At 54.9% G+C, this 23,424-nt stretch overlaps 7 protein-coding genes across 7 annotated transcripts; 5 read left to right on the top strand and 2 right to left on the bottom strand.

The window, feature by feature from the left end:
• Positions 1 to 1,420: 1,420 nt before the first annotated feature.
• Positions 1,421 to 3,091, bottom strand: CkaCkLH20_06427 (60s ribosomal protein l8; the record flags this gene model as incomplete). Its single annotated transcript, XM_038889144.1, has 5 exons — positions 1,421 to 1,621; positions 1,675 to 2,184; positions 2,246 to 2,320; positions 2,887 to 2,973; positions 3,035 to 3,091. The coding sequence occupies 5 exons, from the start codon at positions 3,089 to 3,091 to the stop codon at positions 1,421 to 1,423; spliced, it is 930 nt and encodes a 309-aa protein (XP_038745442.1).
• Positions 3,092 to 3,568: 477 nt separating this feature from the next.
• Positions 3,569 to 4,762, top strand: CkaCkLH20_06426 (pp-loop atpase superfamily; the record flags this gene model as incomplete). Its single annotated transcript, XM_038889143.1, has 1 exon — positions 3,569 to 4,762. One exon carries the CDS (start codon positions 3,569 to 3,571, stop codon positions 4,760 to 4,762), a length of 1,194 nt encoding a protein of 397 aa, XP_038745441.1.
• A 212-nt stretch (positions 4,763 to 4,974) lies between these two features.
• On the bottom strand, positions 4,975 to 5,501 carry CkaCkLH20_06425 (uncharacterized protein; the record flags this gene model as incomplete). Its single annotated transcript, XM_038889142.1, has 5 exons — positions 4,975 to 5,009; positions 5,060 to 5,158; positions 5,226 to 5,229; positions 5,293 to 5,385; positions 5,454 to 5,501. 5 exons carry the CDS (start codon positions 5,499 to 5,501, stop codon positions 4,975 to 4,977), a joined length of 279 nt encoding a protein of 92 aa, XP_038745440.1.
• Positions 5,502 to 6,378: 877 nt separating this feature from the next.
• Positions 6,379 to 9,855, top strand: CkaCkLH20_06424 (moz sas family protein; the record flags this gene model as incomplete). Its single annotated transcript, XM_038889141.1, has 3 exons — positions 6,379 to 7,064; positions 7,133 to 7,161; positions 7,220 to 9,855. The coding sequence occupies 3 exons, from the start codon at positions 6,379 to 6,381 to the stop codon at positions 9,853 to 9,855; spliced, it is 3,351 nt and encodes a 1,116-aa protein (XP_038745439.1).
• Positions 9,856 to 11,939: 2,084 nt separating this feature from the next.
• CkaCkLH20_06423 (ENTH domain-containing protein) lies at positions 11,940 to 13,749 on the top strand (the record flags this gene model as incomplete). The annotated part of the gene is made up of 4 exons (XM_038889140.1): positions 11,940 to 12,012; positions 12,080 to 12,149; positions 12,202 to 12,422; positions 12,476 to 13,749. 4 exons carry the CDS (start codon positions 11,940 to 11,942, stop codon positions 13,747 to 13,749), a joined length of 1,638 nt encoding a protein of 545 aa, XP_038745438.1.
• A 1,615-nt stretch (positions 13,750 to 15,364) lies between these two features.
• CkaCkLH20_06422 (nucleoporin sonb) lies at positions 15,365 to 21,598 on the top strand (the record flags this gene model as incomplete). Its single annotated transcript, XM_038889139.1, has 5 exons — positions 15,365 to 15,470; positions 15,555 to 15,668; positions 15,747 to 19,432; positions 19,553 to 21,436; positions 21,491 to 21,598. 5 exons carry the CDS (start codon positions 15,365 to 15,367, stop codon positions 21,596 to 21,598), a joined length of 5,898 nt encoding a protein of 1,965 aa, XP_038745437.1.
• Positions 21,599 to 22,149: 551 nt separating this feature from the next.
• On the top strand, positions 22,150 to 23,062 carry CkaCkLH20_06421 (uncharacterized protein; the record flags this gene model as incomplete). The annotated part of the gene is made up of 2 exons (XM_038889138.1): positions 22,150 to 22,314; positions 22,376 to 23,062. 2 exons carry the CDS (start codon positions 22,150 to 22,152, stop codon positions 23,060 to 23,062), a joined length of 852 nt encoding a protein of 283 aa, XP_038745436.1.
• Between the last annotated feature and the right edge of the window lie 362 nt (positions 23,063 to 23,424).

Raw genomic sequence — 23,424 nt, 5'->3', positions numbered from 1 at the left:
TCACCATTGTGAATCCTTAAAACCGCATCCCATCCTCTGCTGTGTAGCCCTGATCGACATATCAAGCATCTGGTCTCCTCTCCTGCGGCGTACTTGACGTGTGATATGCACACCGTTTTCGACAGGCGTCGTGTACGGCACGTTCATCTCGGATTGGGCGTGCTTCCGTGGTTCGGTCTGGTTCTCGGTGCAAGGATCATCAGACCGCCTGTACGGCGCCTGTCTTCAGATGAAGATGGATGGAAGGATGGAAAGAAGGAAAGAAGAGAGGAGGCATGCGCACATGACATGACCCGGGCCTCCCCCGCAGCAGAAGTGACCGGCAAAATGACCCGGTCCCTGGCGAAACTTGACCTGTCAACGCCGTCATCCCCTCCTGACACCGCCCAGAACCTCAGTACGCGGTCACCGACTGCTGGTGAGAGGGGGACTTGCGGAAGAAGAACAGAGCCAAGTTGAAGATTTTGGCGGTAGACCTAATCCGCACGGCTCGCATCTCATCGGGGAATTCGTCCGGAGCATTTCAAAGTCCTCGATGCCTCCGTCCGCCCGGGTCAAGACCGTTAGGTTTCTAGTGAACCGGACCGGGATTAACGACACGAGATGAGAGCTGGAGGCAGGCTACACAATGATAGGAAACTCAGAGCTGCCAGCGCCAGAGGAGCGATATCATACGAGCATCATGCTGATCTCGACCGGGTGGATGCGATAGTGCATTTAGATGAGAGAGAAACTACGCCGGTGAGGAGAAACTAGGACAGACGAGAGAGCTAAGAATATCCGGCTGAACATTTGCTTGGCAATGGGACTTATTACTTATGCACCACCACCGACCAGATTAGCCGTGCCTGTAGGATCCCTACTCCCAGACAGTGATCTCGCATCTACAGGCACAGAGCCTTTCGCTGATGAATCACTTCTGGTTTCCACTTGCAAAGCCCTGTGGAACCCCTGTCGTCGATCAACCCCGCAGAGCTGCTCACCTTGCTTCATTCAACTTCCGCCTTTCGACTGACACCGCCTCCCGTCCAGTTGTGACGGTTATTTGCGCCACAACTCACCAAGCCACTAAGAAGTATTACTACAGCGAGTCTCCCGTGCCTGGACTCGACTTTGTCGCATGAGCATATGTGACTTGGACACACGAACGACAAATCCAAAAGACAATACGATTGGCTCAAGAGATTTCCTCATTCATCATAGCAGACTGACGCTCCCGCGATCACTAGCACACGTGGACATTCACATACACATACACAAGTCCTGAGTCGCACAATCCGCTGCAACATGGAGACCAAAGCATGAAGTGAAACCCAAAAATGAATAGTCATCCCGACGCCATGCCAAATTTTTAGAATCCGATAACCTCCAGTGGCCTAGTGTCCTATTGTACTAAAAGTAGTCCGGGTATTGGTCCATCTTAGACCTTGATGGCGTTCTCGAGGGCCTTGGCCTTCTTCTCAGTGCGCTTCTGGGCCTTGGCGCCCATGATACCACCACCCCACTGCTTGCGAGCCTGCTCAGTCTTCTCAATGTAGCCATCCTTGATGGCAGAGACGAGCTTGGAGAGCTCGGTCTTGTCCTCGGAGCGGACCTCAGTGAGGGCCAGGACAGCGGCAGTCTGGTCCATGTTAGCAAGGGTGCATCCAGATATGAGCTCGGATTATTTCTGACCTTCTTGTGGACGACAGTGCCGAGACGAGCCTTGCCCTTGATAATGGCGAAGGGGACACCCATCTTGCGGCAGAGGGCGGGGAGGAAGATGACCAGCTCGATGGGGTCAACGTCGTTGGGGATCAGGACGAGGGAAGCCTTCTTGTTCTCGATGAGGCCGACAACGTGGTTGAGACCGTACTTGACAGTGTAGGGCTTCTTGCTGACGTCCTCCTTCTTCTTGCCCTCCTTGATGGCGGTGGCCTCCTTGACGAGACGCTCCTTCTTCTCGGCCTTGGTCTCAGGGCGGTACTTGTTGAGGAGCTTGAAAGCCTGGGCGGCGGTGTTGCGGTCGAGGACGTGCTGGAACTGGGCGATCGCAGGGGGGACCTTGAGGCGCATGCTCAAGATCTTCTTCTGGCGCTGGAGGCGGACGTACTCGGGCCACTTCACCATGCGGGACAGGTTGCGGCGGGGCTGGATGTCCTGGCCGATGCCGAAGTTGCGGGGCTTACGCTCGAGAAGGGGGTTCTGCCGATCTTGTCAGCCTGGACTGCGCTGCGCGGTAGCGGATGAGGGGATCGTCACTGACCTTGGGAGCCTTCTTGGAGCCAGCCTTTCCCTGAGGGAAAGGGGCGGGAGCCACCTTCTTACCGGACTTGGGAGGCTATCATTGAGAAAGAAAGACATCAGCGAGTTGTTCAAATCAACTTGTGTCTTCCCTGAACTCTAAAGAGAAGGACGACGAGGCAGATCGACACATTCCTGCGTCTCAATGCCTCATCGTCCCCTCAAGCCAAATCATCATCGCGCCCTTTCCCGCATGCGCACATGACAGGAAATTGACGGGCGGACGGAATATTTCACAGCGCGCAGAAGCGACACTGGATGTTCTGGCCACGAGGGCAAACGGAGTCGTCGATGTTCATCGTGTACTCACCATTTTGTCGGTTGTCGTGATGCTGCCTTTTGGGGGGGATGGGGGATGAGAACAAACACAAGTCGAGACACGAGAGGCGGAGACGAGAAAAGATAGACTGCCTGTGGGCAGGGAAAAAAAAATTAGGGCTTCGGAGTGGTTTGGTGGGCCTGCGATAAGGTAGGACCCAGTCGTAGCGACGATCTTATCTCCACGTGATGAATATGACTAAGGCATGGTAAGGTAAGCCATCCAGGGTGACCGGTACGGTCTCAGCTCAGGTGCCTTAGCGGTCCATCAAGTACTGGACCTACCTGCTGGATGTTGACCGACTTCCAGTTGACGAATGTCGTCCTCCCAAAACCCTCAAATTGTGAGATGCCATTGATGTAGAGGAGAGCCTGCTTCGAAAAGCGAAGAGTTCAAGGAAAAATGAGTCCTTGTCAGTTGAAGTTTTATTACTCGGAATCTCTCTAGCTCAAGTGGCCAACGGTAAGGTCCTAGGTAGTCACTCTTCATGTACGGGCAGTGAAATCAGAGCAAGAGTTTCAGTGAGTGCAACCTGCTATCATTGGTTTCTTTCAACGAAGATTCACCTTCTACGGCTCTTCAACTTCCAACTTCTGACCCAGGTCTTCTTGGTATTTTTTATTTTTTTATTTTTAACCTCAAACTGCCGCTATTTGCACAAACAGAAACCACGCTCTTCCTCTCACGCAGCGGTACTCTAATCACGCTAGGTGCTGATAAAGCCGGCGAATGAGCTACTGTCACCCCTCCGGTCTGGGAACTTTTTTCTTGCCCCTCGGCCCCTCACGTCCAGTCATCGCCAGTGTATTACCACAACCGCTCAACCTCGGAGCAAACAGCTTTACGTTCCTCGAAAACCATATATCTCCCTTTTTCAAGTGACTACCGACATCTTGGATAGTTGGCGCCAGTCTCAGAACCCCTGCAATCTCGACATTAACGCTGCCAGAAGGTCCCGTCATCAATATGGCCCCTGTCCTTTGCGCCAAGTGCAAGACGGAGCGCGCTCTCGTCAAACGACCAAAGAACCATCAGAAGCTCTGCAAGGCCTGTTTCATATCAGTGTTCGAGGAGGAGGTTCACCATACCATTATTTCCTCTGGGCTATTCACTCGCGGCGAGAAGGTCGCCATCGGCGCATCAGGTGGCAAAGATTCAACTGTGCTGGCCAGCGTGCTCAAGGTCTTGAACGAGCGCTATGACTACGGTTTGGACCTTGTGCTACTCAGTATTGATGAAGGAATCAAGGGCTACAGAGACGATTCGTTGGAGACTGTCAAGAGGAATGCGGTTCAGTACGACATGCCCCTCACAGTCGTGGGCTACGACGAGTTGTACGGCTGGACCATGGACCAGGTTGTTGAGACCATCGGCAAGAAAGGAAACTGCACTTACTGCGGCGTCTTCCGCCGTCAAGCATTGGATCGTGGTGCCAAGATGTTGCGCATTCAGCACCTGGTCACTGGCCACAACGCCGATGATGTTGCCGAAACCATCCTGATGAACCTCCTGAGAGGCGATCTGCCCCGCCTCAGCAGGAGCACAAGCATCGTCACCGGCGACAATACCAGCGATGTCAAGCGCAGCAAGCCGCTCAAGTACTCTTACGAAAAGGAGATTGTCTTATACGCCCATCACAAGAAACTTGACTACTTCAGCACCGAATGCATTTACAGCCCCGAGGCTTTTCGAGGAACCGCACGCACCCTCATCAAAAACCTTGAGCGCGTGCGCCCAAGTGCCATCCTCGACATCGTCCGGAGTGGCGAGGATATGGCTCGGCTTGTTGTAGGAGGTCCCAGCAGTTCCTGCGCGTGCAAGGGGTCCTCTGCCCCTGTTGCTGAGGACGACTATGCTGGCGGCTGCGGTTCTCAGAATGGCAAGGGCTCAAAGGGAGAGATTGCTCAGTTGGACGCACAGTTAAGCCAGACAACACTCGATGCAGACCTAGAGACGGACTACACAAGCTCATCGACCGCCAAAACCGCGCCTAAGACGAAGAACGGAGCTGGGAAGGGGGATACTTCGTCACACACAATATCTCCTCTACAGAAGCTGGGCAAATGCGAGAGATGTGGGTACATGTCAAGTCAGGCTATTTGCCAGGCCTGTTTGCTGGTAGACGGGCTTAATAAGAACAAGCCAGAGATTCGGATATAGAATGGAAGAATTCGTATGTTGCCAACCTGAGCACCAGCGCCAAGTGACACTTCTCGTGACCATGTCTCAACAACCAACGCCGGTGAACAAAGAGGGGATTGGGCGCGCGCTGGCGGTCGCCTGTAATTGGAAGAAGAACGTTTCATTGCGTGGCTGAAATAGAAGAGGCATTTGGAGCATGCCCAATTGTTCAAGTAGAATACACGTCTCTGTCAAATCCCATCCGTTATGACATGCGCTTCTCTAACTGTGCGTGGGTTAGCGGCAGCTGTGACAGCATTCTCCTCCGGCAGTGACTCACTCTCCAAGGGTTGTTAAGCTCGAAGCCTGGAGGAGCTTCGGCGTTGTCGACCTGTCCGCGCAGGTCACCCGTAAGTCGACGATCGCGGTCCATCACTGCACTTTGTGTTAGCTTCGAGCTCGATCGAGGGTCGACGGCCCAATTTCGTTAGGATTTGCGTACTTTGCTGCAACACAATTCTAGTTAGCATTGAAACGTATGGACCAAAATCAACGTGGAAAACACTCACTCTATCCCACTGATCCAAGCCCCAACGCGGCTTCTTTCCACCGTTCTGAACGTACTTGATGACGTGCAGACCGGTACCGGTGATGCCGAACATCTATGTTCACCTTAGCTTCCTCATCCGTTGCTCGTATGATCGGGATCGGGCGCAGGGGCAGCTCATACGGCAACAATGATTCCATAAGGAATCAGAGTCTCGAAAGGGACAGGCATTGTCGCGGGCGACCGTTTGGTCAGTGTCGATCAATTGGGCGTTCGAGAGTGTCGTAAAGACGGTGAAGCAGTAAGACCGCGACCTGCGATTGTCGTGGCTCGAATCGGGATCAATTGCGGCGGCGTGGAGGTCCGATTTCCTAACGTCGTCACAGCGGTTGATCGAGAAGAGTCGCTGCTATTCAGACTGCAGGCCGGCCGGCTCGCCGGGCCCATCACGTGATGGGGAAAGAAGGTGCAAATACTCATTATGAGCAATTTGATTGGCTCTTGCTTTGCCTTAGGTAAGCTAGGCCGACCTTATCTGCCAGACAGCAAGGTGCTCCGATGTTAGGTACAGTGCAGACTTGGCTCGAAATACTGTACGCGCCACGGTCCAGGCACCCCGTGGAAGCTGCATCCCTTTGATTGGGACAGGCAGGTGGTAATCAGGTACCTGCCAACCTTGGTGTGAGGTAGTACCTTGAGCTTGCGCCGGCCAACGTGTCGCTCCTTCGGCTTTGCTTTGCGCCCCAACACAGTTTGCCTCTCGAAGCTGTTGCCCGTCTCTCCCAGTCTAGAGGAAACGATTCAACAACAGCACATCGTGCAACGCGTCTTTCGATACACAAGAAGTGCTATTCGATAGGCATTGGACCCGACAGCACCAGTGACGCGCGCAATCGTCCTTGGCTTGGCATTGCGCGCTCGCCTCCTCGACCAAATTCCGCCCATAGAGCCATCGCACCAACATCGTCTGCCAGCCTCGTCTACCTCGTCTTCCTCTGCGTCAGCTATGGGCTGCGAATATCCGCGTTCTGTTCTTCGTGGACGTACTGCGCAACAGTAGTTAATAAACGAACCGCCGAAGAATCCCGATCAGAGCATCGTGGGCAAAATGGCGAGCGCGCAGCTCACTGATGAGCAGCTCCAACAGAGCGCCGTTCTTTCCGATGACGACGCCGAATACGAGAATGCTCCCGAAGTGCCCCTCGCTGAAGACGAAGCACCCATAAGCACCGAGAGCCCGTTAACTAACCCCAATACCCACGATGACGCCCATTCGGACGCGACCCCAGACGGAGACGACGAAAAACACGCGAATATTACCGATAACGATGTGGAAATGGGCGAAAATACAGACGAGCACAGCGGTCTCTCTGACGAGGAGTCTGTTGTCGATGAAGAAATGGACCAGAACTTCGATGAGGATGTCGAACCGCGCGCAGAACAAGACCACGAAGACGAGGCCTCTGCTGGCCCCGGCAGTCGCAGTAGCAGCCCCTTAGACGATATCGAAGAGGATGAAGAGGCGGAAGGCGTCGGCGCTGTCAAAATTCGGCCAGGCGAGACAGATGACGAGGCTGAGCTCGAGAGCGACCAAGATTCACAAAGCGAATCTGACAACGAATCCGACGGTGCTGCAGCATGGGAGGATGCCGCAGGAGAAGATGAAGATGACGAAGAGGGATCGGAGGATGCCGCGCCTAACATGTGCATGTTTTGCAAACAAGACGAAGAGAACGACCCTGCCGAGGAATTCGAAGAGTACTTGGCCTGTGGTGTATGCGGCGAGAACTGCAAGTGCACACCCTTTGCGACGAGTGGGATCCGAGGCTGACAGTCTACTTAGCTCACCAGCATTGCGCTAGGGAGGCAGGCGCCTTGAAAGACCCCAGCAGTAAGTTTATTCATGTCCAGTCTGTTAATCAGCATCCTTACCAGTCTGCCTACCGTAGGTCTTCCTCAGTGGAAGTGTATCGAATGCGCTGCCGGAGATGACGAGGCGGCCAACGAACCGCTCGATGGAGTCTCGCAAGAACACGAACCTGAGCCGGAAGTCGGACTCGATCTTGAGCTATCGCCGTCTTCTAGGCGATCGACGGCATCTCAAGTCGCACGAGATTTGCTTCCTCCTCAGAAAGGCCCAGCTAAGCCTGATTCTCACTCAGTCTTCAACCAGCTGGTTCTGGACGGTGACCCGTTGGATGGGTCTCGCGTTCTCCGAAAGCGTAAGACATCTTCCGTCGAGGCAGATGACATGGTAATGTCCCTTCGGAAACGACGGAGAAACAATTCCAAGGAGCGAGAATCAAGTCACGGAGCAGGCACCTCGCAGGACACTGCCAATGGAACGGGCGAAAAAGATGTTCGCCGCAAATTGCGTTTGAACCCGACCAGGAAGAGCCAAGCAGTTACCGTAACCCGCCGCCAACGGTCAACCATTGTCAAAATGCGCGTGAAGCCATCTGCGCTTCGTCGTGTCCTCTCCAGAAAATCCACATCGAATCGAAAGAGATCCGAAAGGGGAAATGCCACTGCGTCGCGCGGTGACCCCATCGCAGGCGTCTCGACTTCACTTACGTCGGGCGACTATTCACATCCCTTCTATTCGTTTTTCGAGCGAGAGACAGACGAAATGAAAACCAAGCCATACGGTGGAATCCTTAGCGAGGCTGAAGCAGACACATCCAGAACGCTTCCCATGCCGGAAGACCGCCGGAAATTCGACGAGGCGAAGCAAAAAGCAGAAGAGGTCTGGAGAGCACGCCTCCACAGTGTTCAAGCCAATTTGGGCACGCCCGCCAAAAGGCCGAAGAAGAATGCGGGACCGGCGAGTCAAATCGAGTGCATCGATTTCGGGGGTTGGGAGATTGACACGTGGTATGCTGCTCCCTATCCCGAAGAGTATAGTCGCAACCGAACGCTGTACATCTGCGAATTCTGCCTGAAGTACATGAACTCGGATTATGTTGCTTGGCGGCACAAACTCAAATGCCCAGCCAAACACCCTCCGGGTGATGAGATCTACCGACACGGATCCGTCTCTGTTTTCGAAGTTGACGGCCGAAAGAACCCGGTTTACTGCCAGAATCTCTGCCTACTCGCCAAACTCTTTTTGGGTTCCAAGACGCTTTACTACGACGTTGAGCCATTCTTATTCTATGTGTTGTGCGAATACGACACGCTCGGCTACCACTTTGTCGGCTACTTCTCCAAAGAAAAGAGAGCAAGCAGCCAAAACAATGTGTCGTGTATTCTCACATTACCAATCCACCAACGCAAAGGCTACGGAAACTTGCTGATAGACTTTTCCTATTTGCTCACCCGCGTTGAGCGAAAAACGGGATCTCCTGAAAAGCCACTGTCTGACATGGGCCTGGTCTCGTATCGTAACTATTGGAGGCTAGTGCTATGCCGGTATTTGTTGGACCACATTACCGACGACAAGGCATCGGCGGCGGGTTTGAGCGTACGAAACATCTCCGACGACACGGGCTTGACAGCAGACGACGTGATATCAGCGCTCGAGGGTCTTCGATGTCTTGTTCGCGATCCCCAGTCGGAGCTATACGCTTTTCGGGTGGACCTTGCTTACTGCAACGACTACATCTCCAAGTGGGAGCGCAAGAACTACGTCAAGCTGAACCCGGACGCGTTAACTTGGACACCGTATGTCATGGGACGAGGCAATGCCACCAACTTCGAACTGGGTCCCGCTATTAGCGCGATCGCACCACGAGAGGAGGAGGAGCCTCTGAAGCCCGTCGAAGAGTCGGGTTCAGTCATATCCCACCACGAGCCAATCGCCAATGGTGTCGCGGTCACGGTTAATGGAGTGACAGAGAAACTTGCGGATACGGGCAGTGCCTTAGTAGCAGACAAGGACGGCGCAGACACGTGCGATGAGGTAACTGACACTCAAGTACACCCGGACGCTTATGAATCCATGGAGTCGCATGATGGTGCTGCGAATGGAGAGAATAGCTTGGAAGCTGCTCACGAGGAGGCATCCCAACACAGCACGGCGACGCAGGAAAACTCGGGGCAGCTCTTGTTGGAGGACTGGAAGTTGGTCTACAGGGATGTGCCTCCGTCCAGGTTCGAAGTTTATCCACCTCTCGGCGGCCGCCGCGCAGATCGGCCCCGTGCAAGCGTTTCTCGACCAGCGGTGCCACGGAGCAATAGCAGTAGCTCACGGCCGAAACGATCAGGTGGGGGCAGTAGCAGCGCCAGACGGCCATCATCGAGCCGGCCCAAGAGCTCCTCTTCGTCGCGTAGGAAGACTGGCGGAACAGGACGCGGGCCAGGAAGATGGCCCAAGGGCACCAAGAAGAGCGATTACGGCAATGCCGACAGCGGACCCGGCCTCCCGCCGGCCTGGATTAGGGAAAGGCAACGGCTTGCGGCGGTCGGGGGAGCCAAGGGCACCGAGGCGGGAGAGGGGTCCGGTCTGGAGGCCAAGCAGACGATGGATGTGGTCCGAGTGCAGGTCGAGGAGGGAGCAGAGGGGACGACGGTGTTAGGCGGAAAGGGAGGCGGTGGTAAAAACGGTGTAAGTGAAGATGCAGATGGGCATGCGGAGGACGAATGAATGCCACAGCTGATACCCCCAACATTATCTCTGGCGGCGTTTGAGAGGATTTACGGCATATTGTAGTTAATAATGCAAGATGGACAAAGTGTGTTTAGTTCCGTTTGATGATTTTCCAGGATCGCGTCTGTTACTGTAGCTTGCCGGCCTGTGTGCTCAAGCAGGGGAGAGGCAAGATGTAAGTGCTGGGATGGTTGAGGTGTTTGCTTGGACGTTTGAGAAAGAGCGTTTGAGAGCGGTGCGAGGTCAAGTACCGGAAGGGGGTGATACATAAGGAGAGGTACGGTCGTTGTACGGACTCCAGGCCGGAGCCGGCGCCATCTGAGTAAGGTGATGCGTCACAAATGCACAGAAGACGCAGAGCATGAAGGCTCCTGCGGCTAGACCCGTGCCATTGTGATCAAGGGTAGGGGCATAAGGTAGAAAGAAGGACACAGTCGGGGGGATTTCAGGCTCGGGAGCAAAGAGACGACTTGGATAAATGGAACCTGCGAACGTGGAGGGAGAAGACGGAAAACGGAGATGGAACGGAGTCGTCAAACGAACGGAGCATACGGTGCCTTGCGGGAACCGTCGGGACTTACTAATAAGTACTAGTATCCACATGGGGTGACCTCATCGGCCACCTCAGGTGCATGCCATCCACCTACCGTCAATTTGGAGGTTGGCAGCTCCAGCTCATGCTGCGGTACTGGCCTTGCTACTGACACTCTCCGAGAAGGCTTCTAAACGTTTGATTCCCTGCTTGAGACCTCGGATTTGATTCGACTTGCTTCCCACGGCCTTGCTCAGCCTCATTTGATTACATGTCCTTTACCACCACTGACTCTCCAGGTACTTTGCCCGAAGAAAGCTACCGACTTAAGGTACCTACCTATGCAAATTAAAGTGTCGTACACCAGCTCCTTACCTAAGGCCCTGAAGTTTATGCCCAGATCCTCGGGTCTGCCAGGTGCCCAACCAGCGTTATTATGAGTGTGACGGGAGTATGGGCATGAACGTGAGTGTGAGCGTGGTCGTGGTTTGGGCCCCCAAGTCCCTGTCTCCGCCTGCCAAGGCGCATTACGCACCCTTCGCCGCACTGCCAGGAGGCCCAGAAGCGTGACACTTCCATGCCGCTGCCGCGCCCGCCAGCCAACTTGCCCAATCTTCGTCTTGCCTGACCATTGGACCCAAGTACCGTAACCACTTCTTTCCCGCCCTACGCTGGACCTCGTCTTCGTCACCTGCGGATGACCTGAGCTATTCTTCCAGAACTTCACTTTCTCCAACCACCATCGTCCGCCAGACCCGACCTGTTCAATCGGCGCTTCCACCACCAACAGAGCAGCAGTTACCCAGTCGTGACCCGCCGACTGCGTCTGCATCGCACTTCAAGGTAAGGAAGATCCCTTGCCCTGCCGCATCACCGTATCCTTCCTCTCTTCTTCTCCTCCTCCGTCGTCGTTGTCTCGGCCTCACCTGTTGCTTTCCCGCCCCCTCCATTTACCACCAAAAACGCTCTTCACGATCCGACCCATTCATCCTGTCTCCGATCGCCAGTCATTAATTTCCCTGGTCAGTGCTTCCGGCTTTGCCTTGCCTACCATATTAAGGCCCGCTTGCGACATCGAACTGCCAGCCGCCATTTCGATTACTCGTCGGACAGGCCGCTCGCCATACCTCAGGGTAGGTACCTTGACACCACTCGCATCACCAACGCCAACGTCCTCCGGTCGACCTCCGCCCCTCCCGCCTCCAGCTCTACGTCTTGCCATCGTCTCCCTCACTGACCGCACAAACTATCATCTCCAGCGTACAATCACCACCCACCCACAAATACTCTTCGTTTTACCGACCCTATCGCCTGTGTTAGGCTCAAGCGCTGTCATTCCACTTGCGCTTGGCTGTCCACACTGCCTTTCTCACCGAATCCATCTGACGCTACTCCGCCGCGTCGTCTCGTTCCGCCCAGCGCATCCTGACGCAGCCCATTGCTACCAACCTCTCATTCGAAGACCCGACACCGCCTATAATACCAACGGTCTTCCGCGACACCCATCTGGCTAGAGCTCGCAGCTCCAACACAATCACCCACCGCCAAAATGTCCAAAGTCATTCGTAGCGTCAAGAACGTAACCAAGGGTTACTCCAGCGTTCAAGTCAAGGTCCGGGAAGGTGCGTCGCTTTACCTGCCGATGCCATTGCTCTCGCGAGACTCTCAAGCTAACCTACTGCCGCGCAGCCACCAGTAATGATCCATGGGGTCCGACGGGTACTCAGATGAGCGAGATTGCTCAACTGACGTACAATACGTAGGTTACCATCGTCCGCTATAATCGCTCGACTGCTAAATGGCCATCGCAGCTCCACCGAATTCTATGAGATCATGGACATGCTAGACAAACGTCTCAACGATAAGGGAAAGAACTGGAGACACGTATTGAAGGCCCTGAAGGTGCTCGACTACTGCTTGCACGAGGGGTCCGAGCTCGTCGTTACGTGGGCGAGACAGAGCATTTACATTATCAAGACGTTGCGCGAATTCCAGTACATTGACGAGGACGGTAGAGACGTCGGCCAGAATGGTAACAACCTTGATCCCAGGAAGACGAGTTCCATGGCTAATCAGAGGAAACAGTTCGCGTTGCCGCCAAGGAATTGACCGCACTAATCTTGGACGAGGAAAGGCTGCGAGCTGAGAGAAGCGATCGCAAATCATGGAAGTCCCGTGTTACAGGGCTCGAGGAGTTTGCACCCCATCAGATGGGACCGACGCAACCACGGCCGCGCCGCCGTCCGAGCAACGACGACGACGCCGAGTACAGGCTCGCCCTCGAAGCTAGTAAGCACCAGGAGGAGGAGGATCGCAGAAAGCGGGCAAGTCGCGCCGCCGATCAAGCCGAAGATGACGACCTGGCCAAGGCCATTAAGCTCAGCAAAGAGGAGGAAGAGCGACGCCGGCGAGAGATGGAGGATAACAACGCTTCGCTGCTTTTCGACGATACCCCCGTGCAAACGACGCAGCCGCAGTACACCGGGTTCAACCAGGGCTATCAGCAAGGTAGTGCGGTTGACTTCTTTGCCAACCCCATCGATCAGAATCAGCTCCAGCCCCAGGCCACGGGCTACATGCCAAACGCCTATACCGGCTACCAACAATCGCAGGCAACGGGCTATCCCAACGGGAACAATTTCTCTTTCCTGCAGCAGGATCCATACGGACAACAGCAAGGCATGCAGGGCTTCCAGCCTCAGCAGACAGGCTACAACCCTTATGCTCAAAACAATGCTCCCCAAGAGCCAGTTGCGCAGCCAGGTAGCAACAACCCCTGGTCAACGGGCACCATGAAGCAAGGAAACCCGATGAAGCCGATGCAGACGGGCTCCAACAACCCTTTTGCGTCCTCGTTCGGTCGTCCCCAGCAAACCGGCCTCAACAGCCTCCCAGAACAGAAGACGCTCGCCGCCTTCACCAGCCAACCCCAACCCAGTTATAGCCAACCTCAACCCAGTTTCAGCCAACCCAGTCAACCCAGCCAACAACCTAATGCTTTTGGCACTCCACAGAAGGAGCTGACCGAACACGAGGCTAAGCTGAATGCTCTTCTTGCGGGCGGTGACGGTATGGACACGTACGGCAACGTCGGGCAGACTCGTATTCCGGCGCAGCACACGGCGCCTGGCACATTTGTCAACAGCGCGGGAGCTGGTGCTGCTCGGCTTACAGCAGACGCAACCGGAAGCAACCCGTTCTTGCGATCGCAGTACACAGGCATGCCGAACATTTCGTACGGCGGAGCGCAAATGCCTGCAGCAACAGGTCCAGCAGGGATTAACGGTAGCAACAACCCATTTGCGGCGACGCGACCGCAACAGCAGAATCAGCAGCCGCAAGACCTCATACAATTCTAGTTTCCCCCTGCTTTTCTTGTCAGCCTTCGACTGGTTGCGCCAGGAGGATGGCTGGGCGATACTGGCTTATTATCGTTGGCGTTATCAGAATAGGCCTGCAGGTAGCGCGATGACCAACATCAGATCATTTTCATATTTTGTTTACTTCTACTTAGAAACTGGGCCGAGGGAAATCAACTTACGTTGCGGTGCGGTTACATACCCGTCTAAGGGCTCAAAACTTGTTCCTGTTTATAATTGCTGGGCGGCTTGCTCTTTGTTTACCCCATTAAAACAGCTTGCGCATAGCGCTCTTTCGAGTTAACACGACGGCGGTCGAGGACCAGTTTGAGAAAGATGATGATATATTACCCAGTTACCTTGCTATGTGAAATGGAACAACTACTACTCGTCCTCCTAAACCAAAGTAATTCTCTTCGCTAACGTCTAGGCGGAATCCATCGGTTGTCATTACCGTTTTATTTTTCTACCGCTGTTGCGATGCGTTTATTTTTTATTCTCTTTAGGATGTTTTCCTCCACATCCCAGATATCTGAGGCAAAGAACAGAACCAAGTAGCGCACTCAATAATCATCAAGTCACAGAGAGAAAGGCCATGAACCAACTCCCGTCATCTGTCCGGTTGCAGACATCGAGACCCACTGTGAAGATTGGAAGTACTATGACTAACAGATTTAGGCGGAAGCTACATCTGCCTGTTCTTGCCTAGACTTGTTTCTAGCTCAATCATTGGCTAAAAAGGACAGCTCTCTGCTCTGGGCGAATCAGAATTTCCGATAGTCCTGAGGCAGCAGCGAGAAGCAGCAACCTAAACTCAGCAGCGACAATCCGAGGTCTCCACCTGACCTGAATTAGGTAAGCCAGCACCGCGGAAGAACGCCCAGCCAGAGGCTAACCTGGAAGGCTTCTGAGCAGCCCGACATTCACCTCACAGCGGCCCTACCTACTTAATGAAGTAGTGTCCTCAGTCAGCACCTCCGTCTCATGCGATCCAGAAACTCAAACCACCTCACTTTTCGACTTCTGTTACTGCGGAGCTGAAAGCTTCCTCTTTTAGGTGCTTCTGCTGATATCCGTCGCTCTTGTTGCTGCAGCTCTCCAGTGTGTTCCTTTTTCAGCTTCTGCTATTTTATTGGATCCTTTCCCCCTGTACCCCTTGGGACCTCCCCTGGTAATAGAGGTAACGCGCTGTGAGCCTGTGGCATCCCTTTCACCCACCCAACCACTTTTTCTCCACGTACCTTACCTACCTACCTACCTTGCCTCTTCCCGTCTCGTTCCTTTGCGCGGCACCCAAAGGGAGGGTAAAAAAAAAAAAACTCGACTGGCTGCTCGACAACACCACACCCTATCCCACGTCACGTCGCTAATCTTCATCCGACGCGCCAACCGGTCATCATTACCGACGGTGCTCCCGATCAACACGCACTGGATGTTCGCCCTTAATTGATTGCCGGCGACTTCAATTGTGTTCGCGACTGGGATCTCTGGCACGCGCCTCAGCCGTCGACAAGGGACTCGTCCTCGACCGTCGGCGCCCTCGTCTTCTTCCGTCCTCCTATTTCCCATCATCGTCTCCCTCCATCCTCGACCTATCTACTAGTCAGCTTCCACCATGTCTTTTGGAAGCACCGGCTTCGGTGGCTTTGGCCAAAACAATAACCAACAGTCATCTGGTTTCGGTGGTTTCGGCGGCAATACCAACACCAATACTGGCACAGGTAAGAAGACAAATCTCATCTCGTCGCGACAAAAGACCATCGCGCCCCCGAAATACGGTCTTGCTAACCAGTCGTCGCATTCAGGCTTCGGCTCTGGCACCACCACGACTGGCGCATTTGGATCTACCAACAACACCAACACTGGAGGTGGCCTTTTTGGCAACACCACTGGCGGCTTTGGCGGTGGTACATCGTCAGGTGCGTTCCGCGCTCGACTGCTGCGACTGAATAGATGCTCTTTCTTGCCCAGAAACATGCTAACTGACGAAATCACAGGCGGCTTCGGATCGAACACGAACACGACATTCGGTGCTGCAAAGCCAGCCTTTGGAGCTTCTACTTCTACCGGAGGCGGCCTTTTCGGTGCCAACAACAACACCACAAACACCACTACGACCTCCGGCTTTGGCGGTTTCGGCGGTGGAAACACGACAACAAACACCTCCTCGCCCTTCGGAGGTTCGGGCGGAAACTTGTTCGGAGCCAATAAGCCTGCTTTCGGCTCTACCACAAACACCACTACCCCCGCCAGCACGTCACTATTTGGCGGCAATACCACCGGCGGCTTCGGTGCCACCACGGGCGCGACTGGTGGTTTTGGCGCGTCCCTGAACCCTGGTATTGGAGGCAACGTTGGAGATCCTCCTGGCACTGCCATCACCCCTTTCCAAGCGCACCAGGAGAAAGAGACAGCCGGAGCTGGAAACCAATCCAACTCTTTCCAAAACATCCTCTTCCAGGAACCCTACAAGAAATGGTCTGCCGAGGAACTGCGTCTGGCTGATTACGCGCAAGGGCGTCGTCACGGCAATGCCAGTGGCACCGGCGCTTTTGGGGTTTCCAACTTTGGCAGTACCGGATTCGGCTCCACGAACCAACAATCCACGGGCTTCGGTGCGGGCACATCCACGGGAGGCGGTCTTTTCGGCAGTGGCACCAACAACACTACCAACAACACCACGTCAACTACGACAGGCTTCGGTGGTGGTACAACCGGAGGATTTGGTTCCGGGGGTGGTCTCTTTGGCAACCAGTCGAAGCCGGCCACTGGCGGCCTATTTGGTAGCAATACTACGACCACATCGCAGCCTGCACAATCAACCGGACTCTTCGGCGGTACGAGCACCGGCGGTGGCTTCGGCGCTACAAACACGACTGGCGGTTTTGGGTCTACCAACAACACCACTGGTGGAGGTCTCTTCGGGTCCAACAACAACACCGCAACCCAGAACAAGCCTGCCGGCTTCAGCTTTGGAACCACTGGAGGCACAACCGGCGGCTTTGGAAGCACCAACACGACCGGCGGCTTTGGGTCGAATACTACGACTAACAACACTGGGACCACTGGTGGTATGTTCGGCAACACAGGCCAGTCCACAGGCACAGGCCTCTTCGGCAACAACCAGGCACAGAACCAACAACAGCAACAGGGAACTGGTTCAGTATTTGGAGGTGGCGGTGGATTCGGCGCACAAAACCAGCAACAGTCGGGTTCATCTCTGTTCGGCAATCAACAGAAGCCGGCAACCAGTGGTGGCCTCTTCGGCGGTGGTGGAGCTACGAACACAGGGGGACTCTTCGGAGGAGGTGGAGCCACCAACACGAACTCGTTCGGTGCGACAAACACCAACAACGCGTCGGGCGGCCTGTTCGGAGCTAAGCCAGCTGCCACCGGCGGTGGCCTGTTCGGAAACAGCACGGCAGGTCAAGGAACGAACACCGGTGGAGGACTTTTCGGCGGCTTGGGCGGAAACGCACAGCAGCAGCAGACCGGCCAGTCTTCCCTGTTCGGCGCCAACAACCAGAATAACCAGGCAAAGCCTGGCGGTTTGTTCGGCGGCTCTCAGCCTGCTGGCAACAGTCTTTTCGGGGGACAGAACAACCAACAACAGGGCTCCTTGTTCGGCGGCAACCAACAGCAGCAGCAACAGGGTTCTCTTCTTGGTGGCTCCATGATGGGAAACTCTCAGGGAGTCAACTCTGGCCCTCAGTCACTGACCGCCAACATCACGGACGTCTCAGCATTCGGCTCCCCGTCCTTGTTCTCTAACCTTGCAGGCGCCGAGACCCCCAACCCGGGACCATTGGCTACTCCTCTGTCCAGCAAGTCCAAGCCGAGACGCAGCTCTATTTTGCCAATGTACAAACTGAATCCGGCCTCTGCCGCTCGCTTCGTCACCCCGCAGAAGCGCGGGTTCGGTTTCTCGTACAGCACTTACGGTACCCCCGGAGCCAGCCCGTCCAGCGCGGCGAGCACTCCGGGAGGCGCTAGCCGCAGCTTGTTGGGATCTTCGAGTCTGAACCGGAGTCTCAGTAAGAGTGTGTCAACCAGCAATTTGAGGAGAAGCTTCAACGCTGAGGATAGTATTCTCGCGCCCGGAGCTTTTTCGGCCAGCTCTGGACCTCGTTATTACGGTAACAACGGTAGCGTTAAAAAACTGGTCATCAACAAGGACATGCGCAGCGATCTCTTCTCCACACCGACCAAGGACAAGCCTTCGACCGAGCAGGTTAATGGCTCCCGCAAGCTCTCCAAGAGAGTCAGTTTTGACACCAGCAACATGGAGGCCCCAGAGGTTGACGAAGACGACGCCGCTGCTGTACCGACCCCCAGGGGCGCCATCGCCCAAGAATCGACTCCAGTTAGCAACAGCGTCAACGGGACGACCGGGGACTCCGAGCAGAGCAAGGGCAAGGAGCTCGCCATCGTTCATGAGGAAGATGCTTCGTCTCAGACACCCGAAGTCACCCATGACGGCTTCGACAAGGCTCCTGGCGACTACTGGATGAGCCCGACAAAGGAGACCATCTCTGGCATGAACAGGGTGCAGCGTGCTCAGGTTGCAGACTTCACTGTCGGAAGGGACAATGTGGGCTCTGTTAAGTTCAGGGTGCCCGTTGATCTGACCAACATTGACCTCGACGAAATCTTTGGAGGCATCGTCATTCTCGAGACTCGTTCCGCCACTGTGTATCCTATCGCAGCCAGGAAACCCCCTGTCGGCAAGGGCCTAAATGTTCCGGCTCTGATCTCCCTTGAGCAATCGTGGCCGCGTGGCAGAGACAAGCGACCCAGTCACGATCAGAAGCGCTTCGCCAAGCACATTGAACGGCTCAAGCGCATTGAGAACACCACATTCGTGGACTACAACCCTGACACTGGCGTTTGGAAGTTCTCTGTTGAGCATTTCACCACGTACGGCCTGGATTACGACGAGGACGATGACGAGCTTGAGCAGCCCGGCGATATCGCGGCTCAGGAAAACCCCACTCAGAGCTCTTCCCAGCTTGACTCTCATGATTCCGATTCCAGCCCTCGGGAGGATGACACCTTTGACTTCCGCAAGAACAAGCGACGTGCCCTTCCGGGCGCGTTCGACCAACGGGACGAAGACTTTGGCGAAGCAGAATTTGACAACGCGCCGCGCCCCTTTCAGCGCCAGTCTTTTTTAGGGGATAGCTTCGCGGGTTCGACGTCCAATGCCCTGGTTCTCTCTACAGAAGACGAACCGACGGTTGATCAGGACGGCGAATATGGTATGTCTGAGGATGAAGACACGGTGGGCACTCCCCTCAGACACCATCTTGCCGCGGAGCAAACAATTGACTCGCCAGAGGGAGACATGATTGTCACAGCGAACGAAACCCCCGGAGGCATTCTCCGAGCAAGAATGCGAGCACTGAAGGGTTCAGCTACTCCCATGAAGCTTCAAGTCGCCGGCGGAGACGAATGGATGGACATGCTGCAGCGGTCTGTTAGTCCGCAGAAGAGAGACAGAGCATTCCTGCGCAGCGTGAATGAGGCGGCCTTGCGACCTACTACGGAAGAATTCGAAACCAGTCAAAAGGGTCGTGCTGTGTCTGATGGACGCGGGTTCGCAACAAGCATTGATTTGATGAATTCTCTTTTTGAGAAGGCCAAGGTTCCGGTCGCTCCAGCACCCTCGAAGGGATTTGTTCAGGTTGGTGAATACTTCATGGTCTAGCGACCTCCCCTTCCAGTTGTTGCTCGTCATGTTGAGCACGGGGACTAGCGGTTTCCTGTATATAAGATCTTTTTACTAAGGCGCATATTCATTTAGTGGCCCTATGAACGACAACCCAAGTCTTTTGTTGATCAATCCGACATGAGTGAAGCCGACCGCTCGTACTACAACTCTATGAGACCCAGCTGGGGACCGGATGGAACCCTGATCTTCACGACGACGCGCGCCCCTCTCGCAACCGCCTCAAGGCATGCCAACGCAGACAGCCTGATGATCACGAAGAACGTTATTCAAGCGCCAGGTCGCACAATCCAAGCGGCGAAGTTCTCCGACGAGGCAAGTTACCATCGTCCACTAGAAATGTTACTGGTCACCAAAACTGACCGACCGCAGGCCTCCGCAAAAACTCTTCAAAACCAAATTCAGATGACGCATGTTGAGATTGCTGCGGGTATCCCCAAACTTTCCTTGCAGACTGGTACTCTCAAGTCTTTGTTCCATGACCAAGACACAAACAACCCTGCCAATGCACACGAGAAGCTGGTTTGGGAGCTTGCCAGTATTCTTTTCGACAACTCTGCCTCCGACGAATCTCGTAAGGCCAGATTTTCCAAGTTCTGGGCAGCTCTTGTCGATTCCGCATCATCCAGATCGGTTGCATTGGCGAAATCAAGCGAAGAAAAGGCTATTGCAGCACTTTCTGGCCATCGAATCCAAGATGCCTGCAAATTTCTCTTGGAGGGTAGGAACTTCCGCCTCGCAACTCTGGTCTCCCTGATTGGCAATAATGACCAGTCGAAGAAGGATGTGCGGGAGCAGCTCAACGAGTGGCAAGAGGCCAACTTTCTATCCGAGTTTGCCGACCCTATTCGCGCAATCTATGAATTGCTGAGCGGCAACTCTGGTGTGTGTGAAGGAAAGAAGGCTGTGCCCCTGGAGGACCGCATTGAATCGTTTATCATCTCCGAGCGTTTCGGTCTTGACTGGAAGCAGGCCTTTGGCCTCCGCCTTTGGTATTCCATTTCCCGCGACGATGATCTCTCCGCTGCGGTTGGCGTGTTTGAGGAGGATGTGGCCCAGGACAGAGAGCAACGGCCGCAAACGTGGTATTCCGAGCAGGGCATTCCGGCGCTTTGGGAGGACCAAGACTCGGGCATTCGTGAAGATCTTCTATGGGGCCTTCTCAAGCTTTACTCCAACGAGGAGGCCGATTTGGAGGCAGTGTTGAGACCCGAGAACAGCCAGCTTTCGCCCTTGGATGTTCGTTTGTGCTGGCAGCTTAGCCGCGCTCTGCAGTCTACCGGCAAGGTCTCATACGGCCGCGACGCGAATGAAAAGTCTGATGCCCTGACTGTTGCCTTTGCAGACCAGCTCATCAACGAGGGAAGCTGGCTTGAGGCCATATTTGTCCTGCTGCATCTCAGCCAACCAGAGATGAGAGCCAAGGCGGTGAAGGAGACTCTTTGCCGACACGCAGCGCTCCTCGGCCCGGAGACGGGCAACAACTTCACCACGCTCACACAGACTCTCCGCATTCCTCCGTCCTGGATTTGGGAGGCTCAGGCTCTCTACATGAGAGCCGTCAAGAAGGACGCTGCGGCCGAGGTACAGTGTCTGTTGCGCGCAGGCTCTTTCTCAGAGGCGCACGAAGTGTTCGTGCAGAAGGTGGCCCCATCTGCTGTTATCAGCCGTGACTACGATGAGTTGGCCAACATTCTCTCCCGCTTCGAGGGTCACGACGACGCGATACCTGGCTGGACTCTGGGTGGAGAGGTCTATCAAGCCTTCTTGGAGCTGGTCAGCCACCGCAGACAGCGGCAACAAGTCTCTCCCCCCGCACCTGTGCTGGAGAAGTTGTTGGCAGGTCTGCCAGCTATGCACGAGAGCACGGAGAGCAGTAACATAACGAGTCTGGCGGCAATTTCCGAGATGGGGTCGATGGTGGCGAAGGTGATGGCGGATATATCAAGGCAAGAACAGGTATGTTGCTCCTCTGCCCAATGCCGTTCGACCGACGTACTAATAGACACACAGCACGTCTCGCAGGTTCTGGGTCTTCCCCTAACGGAGGACGCCCACCTCAAGCATTCGCTCGATCTCAGCCTCTCCTACTATAAGGGCTTGATGGCAGGGGCTAGGTAATATTGGGGCATGGTAAATGGTATGGGGTCGGCATGGGTTTTTGGCCACTAATGTATGATGTATATCAAGGTGTAGGCGCGTTCTGGCTTATCCAGGACGTTGTATTAGAGCAAAATTTGTATCAGACAATCTCGCGATTACTAGGTGTGACTGCCGATCCAGTTTCCTTGTCATCTTTCATGTTCTGGGCTTTAACGTCAGTGTGTGAGGACTTCTAGGCGTGCGTGGCATGCGCCCTTCGCTTAGGCCGCTTGAGTGCCGAAGGTAGGGAAGCATCCTGTGCGCAAGTCTGCACCCTAGAGCCTCGGAAAGGTCGCATTTGACGCCTCGGCGACAGACGTGTTGCATTAGTATCACGCCCGATAAAATGGTTGACGCAAGGAGGGGGATAAGCGGCGCCATCGGCACCTATCGCCGGTTTCGCTCCGAAGGTAACCAGTGAAACAGGGCATGTAAGAGGAAACACGATGAAGATAAAGGCGACAAAGAACACTCGATTTAAAAGACACATTTCAGAAATCACGCTCGGCCACTCCATCTAATTGTCGAAAATGTCTAAAGACTTCTACAACCCTTCCAGTTCGGACGTACCGGATGAGAAGACATGGATGTACGAGGAGGAGTTGCCCGGCGAAAGCCTCGAAACTGCGCGCGCTCTTCTGCGAGACTACAGCAAGATTCCCGCCGAGGACGTGGACGATCACATCCGTCATATCGTAAGTAGGAAGGTGTTGCTGCGAGGGAAGAGGGAGGCACACGGCTCACATTCGCGGACAGAGGGATGAGCTGTGGAAGGTCTTTCATTACCCATGCATCGGGCGTTGGCGATTCCTGCTGCTCGCCGACTCCCAAGACGCGCTGTACCGGAAAGTTCTGGGCCGAATGACCGACGCCAACTCGGGCGACAAGCTTCTGGACCTGGGCGCCTGCGTCGGCCAGGCTCTCCGGCAACTCGCTCACGACGGGGTCGACAGCTCACGGCTCTACGGAGCAGACCTCCAGCAGAAGTTCCTCGACATCGGCTACGACCTCTTTCGGGACCGGGACCGGTTCAACGCGACGCTGGTTGCCGGCAACGCCTTGGACCCGGCGGACCCGGGACTTGAGGTCCTCGACGGTCAAGTCAGCATCGTGTGGGCCAACGCGTTCTTTCACCTCTTCGACTGGGAGCAGCAGGTGAGGGTGGCGGAACGCATCGTCAAGTTCTTGAAGCCGGGGATCCGTGACGGGCTTATTTTCGGACGTCACCTTGGCAGTACTGAGCCGAAGGGGAGCGAGAACGAGGGACGCAAGAGGTATCTGCACGACCAGTCCAGCTTCCAACGGCTCTGGGATGAGGTCGGGGCGAAGACGGGAACGAGATGGAGGGTCTGGATGGAGCATGTGGAAGTGGTGCAGTCGATTCCTGGGTTTGGGGACAGCGCGAGATATAGTCAGTACGCGGTCTATCAAGTTAATGAATGAGCCCAGAACCGGCAACCAGAAAGGAAAAAAGAATTGGGAAACCCCCTCCGCGGGATGCGGAAAGCGGGAACGGGGCTCGGAACGGAGATGTGTGGAGCGGCGCCGAGGTGCATCGCCGCAGATGCTAGCGATTTTCTGCGCGCGCGGTTGCTTAGAAATTGGTGGGACTCTGCCGCGTGATTACCAAAGATGGCGTCAGTCCCGGTGAGATGCGTTGTGAAACGGCGACAGTGAGGGTGAGATAGCTTAGGTAACTGTCAACTGGACTTTTCAATCATAATACATTCAAAGATAGTCTTGACTCGATGTGTTTTGGCTCTTTTTTCCAATCTTGAATATATAATAGTTGAGGCGGCCCTTCC

This window comes from Colletotrichum karsti (assembly GCF_011947395.1).
Source record: "Colletotrichum karsti strain CkLH20 chromosome Unknown Scaffold19, whole genome shotgun sequence".
NCBI lineage: Eukaryota > Fungi > Ascomycota > Sordariomycetes > Glomerellales > Glomerellaceae > Colletotrichum > Colletotrichum karsti.
The sequence above is the reverse complement of the archived record's forward strand: the minus strand, read 5'-3'. Positions and strand labels throughout refer to the sequence as shown.